Source organism: Cibotium barometz, chromosome 55 (genome assembly GCF_041138505.1).
Source record: "Cibotium barometz isolate CiBa-2024 chromosome 55, ASM4113850v1, whole genome shotgun sequence".
Classification (NCBI taxonomy): Eukaryota; Viridiplantae; Streptophyta; class Polypodiopsida; order Cyatheales; family Cibotiaceae; genus Cibotium; species Cibotium barometz.
In genome coordinates this window covers 38,776,415-38,786,539 of record NC_141100.1, presented here as the reverse complement: position 1 = coordinate 38,786,539, position 10,125 = coordinate 38,776,415, and the positions used below count along the sequence as shown (strand labels likewise).

Genomic DNA, 10,125 nt, shown 5'->3' with positions numbered 1-10,125 from the left:
AATCTCAACCCCTACCTTAATGCCTTCATGTGTGCAAGGAGGGTGAGAGAGAGAGAGAGAGAGAGATAGAGAACAAGGGAATAGAGAGAAGATCAGGAGCATCACCTACAAGCACACGCATACAATCAAGCAAGCACACATGCATCAACACACAAGGGAACAGAGAGAAGATCAGGAGCATCACCTACAAGCACACACATATAATCAAGCAAGCAAGCATGCATCAACACACAAGCAAGCAAGCACGCATGCATCAACACACAAGAGAACAAGAGGAAAGAAGAAGAAGTCTCAAATGTGATAATGGGATTGTATGCTTTCATATTTCTTCAAGTCACTTATATACAAGAGCTCACTTTTTACAATGGCCAGTCACCCATTTGACTATTGGGAGCCCAAAACTAGTTATCTAGCTTTATGTACACCTAAGCTTTCTAGCTTATGGCCGGCATTACACATGTCGTAAGCTTAGTCATCCCATATCTTTTTACATGAAGCGCTTGTGTAGTTTTACATAAAAACGAGTCACATGAAGTGCATCCATGCTTCCGATAAAAAATAGTAGGAGTAATATCAACCATTGTGGTTAACATATGAGAATAAGTCAGGTGTCTTTATGACTACAACCACATTGGTGTGAGTTGAGGTGTCTCTCTCAAATTTCATAAATGAATTTTTGAACAGTAGGTAGCCTAAAAAAATTCTTGATAGATACAAGAGTAAATCAGGTGTCTTTATTGCTGCTGCAAGCCAATTGTAAGTTGCATAGATGTTAGTTAAGGTGTCTCTCTCCAATTTCATAGATAGATTTTTGAATAGTAGGTAGCCTAAAAAGTGAAAGATCAATGTGTGGAAGTAAGAAGTAAGGACATGGTATGGTAAACTAGGATTTTGATTTTGAGATAGGGTGATTTATTTGTTAGACCATGAGCCACTAATGTTGAGATGACCAAGGTAGCAAAAGAGTCTGGCATGGCCTTATTCAAGCTCCTTTGATTACTTATCCTTATTGTTATATATACTTTTGATGTTTTTAACATGTTGAAATCTCTAAAAAAGGATGCAGTTTCCTTTTATGTGCAAGTTCAAATCTCTAAAAAGGATGTAATTTCCTTTAAGCTGAGGTCTAGTTCTTTGGGCACAATAGGCATAAAGAAAAATAGGAGAAATGGTACCTAAGGATTGGAAACGAGTTTGAGATGCATATTTTATGGGGAGGATCAACAAGCTCGGTGTCGGTTATGGAATCAACAAGCTCGGTGTCGGTTATGGAATCTATCCATTTGAGATGCATATTTTATGGGGAGGATCAACAAGCTCGGTGTCGGTTATGAAATCTATCCATTTGGGGTGGATGTTTATATTATACCCCCTTACCATCTTTGTGCTTTGTAGTAAACCACAAGGAATCTTTTTTTATCACATGGAGTTTTTGGATAAGTTCATCTCCACCAAGCTTGACTTCTTATAAGGCTATTTTTCAATAAAGGACTAGAATGGAAAGGCTAACAAAAAAGGCTTAGATGACGATTGGGTGTTGTAAGTGATAATTGAAAGAGACTTAATCATATAAAAATAAAATTGATTTTTTCTATGCTTTTGGTAGTGGAACGAGGAAAGATGTCCTAACTTTGAATAGCCTTGTCTTATTTTGTTGACTATTTGGCATGAGCTTTGAAGGAATCAAACTAGAGATAATTTGTTAAAAATTATGGAGATCTTAAAAGAGTGAGGAGAGCCAAAGAAACTAGGATTATCTAATGCTTCATTTTTGACAATATAAGGAACAACTTTTTCTTCATCTTTAGGAGGGCTTATCTTCCATTATAGTGTTATTAATAATAGAAATCAAGGTCATCCACTTCAACTTTCATAAAATTAGGATGGTGGTCTACCTCCATTCTATCGTTCAAGGATGTTAAAGTTAATGTTAGAAGGAATAAGAGTGAATAAAGGATTGGCCTTCATCTTTAGGAGGGCTTATCTTCCATTATAGTGTTATTAATAATAGAAATCAAGGTCATCCACTTCAACTTTCATAAAATTAGGATGGTGGTCTACCTCCATTCTATCGTTCAAGGATGTTAAAGTTAATGTTAGAAGGAATAAGAGTGAATAAAGGATTGGCCATCCTTTATTATTATCGTAACACTGCCAAAACTTTGTGAGCATCTATAAAAGGAGAGGGTAGCAATGTATACCATTGATAAGAATAAGCAATTGGAATTTCAAGGCACTTAGGCGTTGTGCTAATGCATACTCATACAGCTTGTAATATATAAACAAAATGCATTCATAATTTATGTATAACTTTCAAAATAATGGGATGCAAGTTAACTAAGACTCCTTAATTCATGAAGCACAACAAGAGGGACACATACAAGAAAACAAGAAAAGTGGTAGGACTAGACCTACATACATAAAACTTAAAAGAAATCTTCCAAATTCATGGGATGCTTGAGCAAGAAGAAATACTTCTAGAGAAAGACAAGCTGCACAACCAAAATTTGCACCTAATATACTTAAAATACTAACATGACACGTACGTCACTTTTTCAAAAACCATGGGATGCTAGAAGAATACTTCTAGAGAAAGACAAACTGCACTTGGTAGCTATTATACTCAAAATACTAACAAGCCATGGACACTAATTGTTCAAATAACCAAGAAAATACAAATAGGAAACATTAAGACATACACCATCACGTGCTATCAATTTTCTACACAACCCGCATAGAAAAAAACCAAGAAAATACAAATAGGAAACATTAAGATATACAAATAGGAAACATTACGACATACACCAGCATGTGCTAGCAATTTCCTATACAACCAGCATGGTGCGAAACAAACCATTGCCATTGTTATCATTTTCTTAACATTGAACTATCTCCTTAACAAATATATCAGGATGAAGAAATTTGTTGCGACATTTAAAACCAAAGGAGCACTTCATATCACAAAAATCAATATTTATGTTTATCTCCCAAAATAAGTGTGCATATCATTGAGACATGCATCTCTAGCCTTAGTTTATTATGGTGCAACAACATTCCAATATTTTGTGAGCTTGTTGACACGAGAAGAACATTACAATATTTTGTGTTTCTTGTGCTGCTGTTAGGAACACAATGGAAGAGTTGCAGCAGCTTGCCACGGTGCAGGCCACTATTCGTCTGCTCACTTTGCATTCTCTGACTTCCAACCACGCCGAAAACGACCTCTTCCTCGCCAAGTTCCTTCTCTTCTCGGTTGTTATCTCACTTTCATAATCTCTGATGCATCTTTTTCGGACGTCATAGTTAAGAGGAATTTTTTTTCGCAGGCACAGAACTGCAAAGATGCGGATGACATGTCCAGAAAATGCAGCTTTCTGGCAAGAAAACTACAACAGGTGGAGACATCCCTTCCATCGCACGTTAAAAACTCATTACACCCGTCGACCGTAATCATCATCTGTGTGTACCTGATTTGTTTCCAGATTTCGAGTTCGTGCACTCTTTTGCAAGACCTGTTCAATGAACAGCCCAAAGGTGCTTTTTTCTCCGAAAGTGTGTAGCTTTATTCAAAAAAAACTTATCTTCTTTATGGGCACACTTTGCGCCGTAGCAGACTATTGACAACAAGAACTTCATGGAAGCAGACTCAAACCTGAATATGCTCCAAATTCTTGTATGACTAGCGAGAGTGTAGGTAAGGTTTGCCCTTTACAAACAAGGCATTCAGCTAGGAACATTCAATGTCAGAGAGACAGTTGGCCGCTATGCTGGTTGCATCTCCCAAGCCAAACACAAGATCTCGGAAGACCAAGAGTCGGGTTGAACTATACATGGCTGTAGAAGCACCAATGATGACCAATCTCAAGCCTATGCACTCTTCCCAATGGATGTAGGAAGGTTGCAAATCTGAGGCTGAGAGAAGGGGCTGATTGGGATTGTTCTAGTCTATGTATGAATGCTGAAAATGAGCATGAATGTTGAGTTTTACCTTCACCAAGTGGCTATAGCAAAACGATGCATACGAGGGCGCTGAAAATTGTATGAATGCTTGCAGGGCTCATAACCCGCATCTGTACTTCCAAAGAAATCCTCTTCATGGGCGATACCGTGTTGTAAAGAGAAGCCAAATGTTGCCATATACCTTTAGCCAGCGTCATATGCTTTACATGGTTGATTACCTGCGGTGTGCAGTTGAGGAAGATAAATGAACGGACCTTGACGTTGACACGATCCCACAATTGTGCCTTTGCCTCCCAGTCCTTTTGGGTTGACGGTAACTCCCCTTCCTCTACTTCCAGGGAACCCCAACAACGATGAAATCAGCAAGGTCATATGACTCTAGAACAGATTCCATCATAACCTTCCATATGCCGTAGTTGTTCCCATCGAACTGACGGTCCACCGGGAACGTTGGGAGTGTAGGGATCTTCACATGCCTCTCGGCCATCTCTAACAAATCTGCCATTGCGGTGATGTACTCTGAAAAAAGGGTGGGTGGGTGGAAACAAAGAAGAATTTACACCTGCAAGTGGCTGTCCAGCAAATCAGCCCGCCGTTCTCTTGCTTCTCTTCTCGAACAGTCCAAAATAGTTCACTAATCAGCAACACAACAGTCCCCCTCTTGCTCACACAAATCCCAAGAACTATCAAGAGCCTAGGGCTCTGATACCATGTCAGAATACGCAGTGGAGATGATGACCAAATCTGGGAACACGAGAGCAAACGCAATGCAGAAAAAGAGAGAGAGAGAGAGAGAGAGAGAGAGAGAGAGAGGCATGTAACTGTGCTCTATATACACAAAGAAGATCCCGAATACAAGACACTATGACAAGGGGGCAATGGGGCCATTTTATATGGCCCCCATACTGCAGTCGGCCTGCATCAGAGGCAGCCGACATTCCCTGAACCTTCACGACCAGACACAAATACCAGTCGACTAGCTGTGATGAGTCGGCCAAAACAGATTTGAAGTCGGGGTCATGAAGGTACAGTCGGCCAGCTCATTGACCAGTCGGCCAGCATAGGGCAGCCACCCAAGCCACATAAAAATGGGAAAAATGGGGGAAAAATACGGGGAGTGAGGAAAAATGAGAACAACACCTACAAGGACGGGCACACCCACAACAAAGGCCCTGGTGTCTCAGTAAAGATAGGAGATGACTTCTAACAAAACCTTGTACCAGGGGTTGTCGGCCAGCGCATGAAGTGGACCCATCTTCTGTCGGCTGCAGCATGTGGATATTATTTGTCCACGACCTGGCCGACAACAAGTTGGCCAGCCGTAGGTGTTTTCCAAGGAGGCCTATATATTGTTGTGACTCATTTTGTCCAGCCGTAGGTGTTTTCCAAGGAGGCCTATATATTGTTGTGACTCATTCTGTCCAGCCATGACTGGGTCTTAGATTAGCAATAGATTAGGTGTTTTACCACCTTTTTGTGGGACAGCCATGAGCTAGCCAAGATGTACCTTTTTGGACGGTGTACCGTAGAATATATTGAATCCCCAGCTCTCTCTATATCCTCTCTCTCTTCCATTTGCGTTTTGCATCAGCATGTTCCAAGATGGTGTTTAGGGTTGAAAGAAGACTCCTAGAGCTTTCGCATGTAACATTGGTATCATAGCATTAGGCTTAGCAAGGCTAAACACTGATGGAGTCCCAGATGAAGGTGCACAGGTCCAAGGTATAGGAAAGTGCTGTTAGGGTTAGGGTTCCACACAGACGGAAGCACATAGAGAATCAACAGTAGCAAGCACAAGTAGATGGTGATTGATGCTCATACAAAATGGATTGTTTCTTTGAATTGTGTGGAGCTAGGGAGTGAACTCCATAATATCAAAATACAATAAATGTGGTCGTGTCCTTTTACACTAGATATCCAAGGGGAAAAACCCAAAGGGAGAAAAGTGCCCTTGGTTAGTCCATGTTCACATGTGGCACTACTCATAGCATATATGCCAATAAATATGCGAGTAAATCCCCCCTGTAGTGGCAATGTGAACCTGTACAAGATCGGCAGTAGATCACTCTCTGTAGGAGAGTAAGCCTAAAGCTTTGCGGAAAGCTTCAAACTTCTCTCTTGGCAACACCTTTGTGAATAGATCTGCAACATTGTCCTATGTAGAGCGGTAAGATAATGAGATCTCCCTTGCATGAATCCTCTCCCTGACATAATGATAATGAATCTCTCTGTGCTTAGTACGTGTATGAAACACTAAGTTTCGCGCCACGGCTATAGCACTCCGACTGTCAGTGTGAGTGAGTATGGTGGTGGGTGTTTGCTGACACTCACGAAGATCAGCCATCAATCTCCTTAGCCATACACAATCCACTGTGGCTGTAAAGGCTGCGCTGTACTCAGCCTCACAAGTAGATGTGGCAATAGTGGGTTGCTTTTTGCTCAACCATGATATGCATGGATGCCCCAAAAAGAAACAATTCCCACTGGTGGATTGCCGTGTATTATAGTCACCAGCCCAGTCGGAATCATGGTAAGTATGTAACTACAAGCTGCCCCCCCTGGGATATACCAAGGCAAGATCCAGGGAGCCGTGAAGATAGCAAAATATCCGCTTCACTGCTTGCCAATGCTTTGTACCTTGGCTGTGCATAAATTTGCTACATTGGGAAACCCCGAACTCAATATCCGGGCGTGTGTTGCATAAGTATATGAGGCAGTCCACTGCTTGGTTGTAAACACTCATATCAAAAGGTTCTCCAACATCATATATGCTCAATTTTAGCCCTGGCTCCATCGGAGTTGAGATTGGCTTACAATCTTGAAACCCGAATTTGTGCAACAGCTTTTGAATGTATTTTGATTGCTGTACATAAATCCCATGATCTATTTGCACAAATTGTATGCCCAAATAATAATGCAACAATCCCAAATCTATCATCTCAAATGACGTTTGCAATTCAGCTTTGAATGTTGAAATTTGTCCATATCATTCCCAGTTAGCAACATGTCATCCACATAAAGAATGAGCATAATCAAAGTGCCATGATTCTCTTTCACATAGAGGGTGCTCTCTGTTGGACTACTGCAAAAACCTTGTGTGGTCAAATAAGTATGTATCTTCTCATTCCAAGCTCGGGGAGCTTGTTTGAGACCATAAAGTGCTTTTCCACTTTGTGTTCATGACTATGTATCACAAAACCAATGGGCTGATTTATAGGAAGAAGTTTTAACCCACAAATATGCACTTAGTTTCTTTGTCATCAAGCTTACCTCGCAATTGCTGAGGTACATGTACATAAGCTATACATCCAAAAACTCTAAAGTGATCAACTTTAGGTTTCTTCAACACATGTGTAGCACACATTATTGCCTCCATGCAAAATTTGTCAGGCAAGCCTTTGCCTTTAACCATGTATCTAGCCATTTCCATTAAAGACTTGTTCTTTCTCTCAGCAACACCATTTTGTTGAGGAGAATATGGCATCGTGCATTGACGCTTTATGTCTTTTTCTGCAATAAAAGCTTTGAAAGCAAGACATGTATCCCTCCCCTCAATCTGTACGGAGGGTCTGAACTTTGCAACTTGTTTGATTTTCAACTTGTGCCACAAAATGCTAAAAACATGCAAGGGTGTGGTGTGTTAGCCAAATGCCAAGGTATTTATACACTAAAACTAAAGCTCAAATTACACTAGCCAAAGAATCAAAAACCAATTTCAAGATCAAGACAAAGTCACAGTATCTGGAACGGTCAAAGTTAATGTGTACACATCTTCACTTATTTGGTGAAGGGATACTTGAGTAGAGCATTTTTGGGTGAAAAGCCAAGCTCCATTGTAAAGTCCTAAAGCTATAAAGGGCTTCCCTATTTGTGTAACACTATGTGCGTGTGGTGTGTTAGGCCGAGTACCATGGTAACTATGGTGGGATTTTATTTTTTGGTAAAACAGATAAATTTGATGGCTCCAAGTACCATACTTGGTGCATCAAAATGCAAACGTGTCTCGTTGAAAAAGACATGTGGGGAGTGGTTAATGGGACTAAGAAGAGGCCAAATAGAGATCCAGATCTCATCACTAAGTGGATCAATTTAAGCATTCTCTCTCATCATTTGTGGGCTAGGTGATAGCCAAATCCATCAAGTGAGCTAAGCAAAGACTTCAATGAAGCATGGCTTAGGCTCAAGTCCATCTTTGGGCAAACCAATGCAACTGCTAGGTTCTTCTTAAGGAAGAAACCTTATAGGATGGAATAGGATGACAAAGCCAGTGTTGCTTCTCATGTCAATGACATTCATTGTATAATTGATGAACTCAGTGGTGCAGGTGTTATCATTGATGAAGAGGAGGCCATCTATGTGTTGCTCTCTAGCATGCCTCCTTGTTATGAGCAGCGTGTCTGAGTGATAGCCAATCAAACCAATCATACTCTAACCTCAGTGGCTTCTGTCCTCATTCTGGAGGAAACCCGCATGGAGGGTTCCAAAACTTCAGCTTCTTCAACACTATGTGTTCCAGTGGAGCATGCCTATTCCGTTACAGTCAAGGACAAGAAGACCAAGGCTCCTAGGACTTGCTACTATTGCAAAAAGAAGGGCCTACATTATCAAAGATTGCTTCAAAAGGAAGAAGAATGAAGCGAAGAAAGAGAAGGGCAAGGCAAAGCAACCAGAGAAGGAGGAGGCAAACTTCTCCAACTCATTATTCTAGCAGTTGTTATGTATGACATTTTTTTTCTCGGAAAAAAGATCCTTAAATTAGTTAAAGGAAAAATAGCCACAAAGGGCTAAGTACAATCACGAAGGGCTAAATACAAACTCGCCTCATGTAAGGGTGGGAAACAAGTGATCATACGGGAAAGAGATGTTTCTCCTCTGGCTGGCCGCTCTGTGAGAAGAAGGCTATCTCATATAGGGGGGAAAGGGGGGGGGGGATTACCACATGGGTGGTCTATAATGCCAAATGGGATCACCGCCTCTATATGTGAGAAAAGGGCCAGGCCTCCAAAGCCTCAAGAAGGCTTCCCGCCGCTTCCGCATGCGGTTAGAACCTCCCTGTAACTTCCCCCATTGACCGCGGAGGGTGTGAACGATATCAAGCCATATGCTCCTAATGGTCTCGGCTGGCGGAGTGTGGATACCCTCGATGGCCTCGCTGCATCTGGCACACCAAATGTGCCAGGTTGCGATGCTACTGCAAATCTCCCATCTCTGGCATGAGCCTGGCCCCGCTAGTCACCTGTAGGAGAGGCTGACTAGTACTGTTGCAATACGATGGTGGGAGACTTGAAGGGCTAGTCCTCCCCCATCCTCCTCATAAGCCTTGATTGCTCTAGCCTCTGTGGCCCAAGTGACAGTGCCCCAACTTCCAAGTGACGATCTGGGTTGACGCCCTGTCCATAGCGAAGATGCGGAGAATCCGCTGCCAAATCTGCTGAGCCTTTGTGCAACCCCAAAGGCAATGCCACTGAGACTCGCCACCGCCATATCCACCTCCTCCTTCAACTTGGGATTCCAATTCTCCCAAAGTGTAGATTGTCGTCGTGGGCTACGTAATGGTTGAGAGGCCGTGGAGATGGAGGGTGCCGGTGTCGTGGATGGAGTAACATTCCGACTTGATGGTGAAGGTGATGGTGTGCATGATCCCGATCCACCACATGACTCCATTGTAGAGGCTTAAGTTCCTCTCCCCATCGTCGCGGGATCCACGGCCACTCGTGGTGTCCTTCTTGTCGCTTCGACCGCCTCGTAGACGCTAAGCTTGTCAAGAAGTTCTCGTCTCTTCTCAGGCGTGACATCCTCATGCCCACTCTCATGCAAGAGGTGGGCTCGCACTTTGTCGGCGCCACACCCGTTCGTCGGTACGGGCAAAGCTTGCAAGAACCGCCTCCATGAGCGGATGGGTTGTAGTTAACCTCCTCCCACCATGTCCATCCCGTTGTCCTTCTACGAGAAGCCCTGGCACGTGAGGAGGATGCCATGGTTGAAGATGGCTTGACTCTTGAGCCTTGAGGAATGAGAGAGAGAGAGAGAGAGAGAGAGAGGCCTAGAGCCTAGAGGCTTGGAAGTTGGAAGACTCAAGACTCAAGAGGCGAGAGAGAGAGAGAGAGAGAGAGAGAGAGAGAGAGAGAGTCTAGATAGTAGGGCGGCGGCCCGCGGGCCTTGTGT

The 10,125-nt window shown here is 42.6% G+C and overlaps 1 protein-coding gene across 5 annotated transcripts in view; it reads left to right on the top strand.

The window, feature by feature from the left end:
- The first annotated feature begins 3,030 nt into the window (after window positions 1–3,030).
- Window positions 3,031–10,125, top strand: part of LOC147607732 (ATP synthase subunit B) — a 115,196-nt gene continuing 108,101 nt past the window's right edge. For 3 of the 5 annotated variants that reach the window (XM_086790257.1, XM_086790256.1, XM_086790255.1), the window contains exons 1-3: window positions 3,031–3,252; window positions 3,327–3,395; window positions 3,483–3,534. In XM_086790257.1, coding sequence (XP_086646383.1) covers window positions 3,133–3,252; window positions 3,327–3,395; window positions 3,483–3,534 — 241 coding nt within the window. In that variant the 5' untranslated portion in view covers window positions 3,031–3,132. The remainder of the gene's footprint in view (window positions 3,253–3,326; window positions 3,396–3,482; window positions 3,535–10,125) is intronic. The other 2 variants (XM_086790259.1, XM_086790258.1) reach the window with 1 other exon arrangement.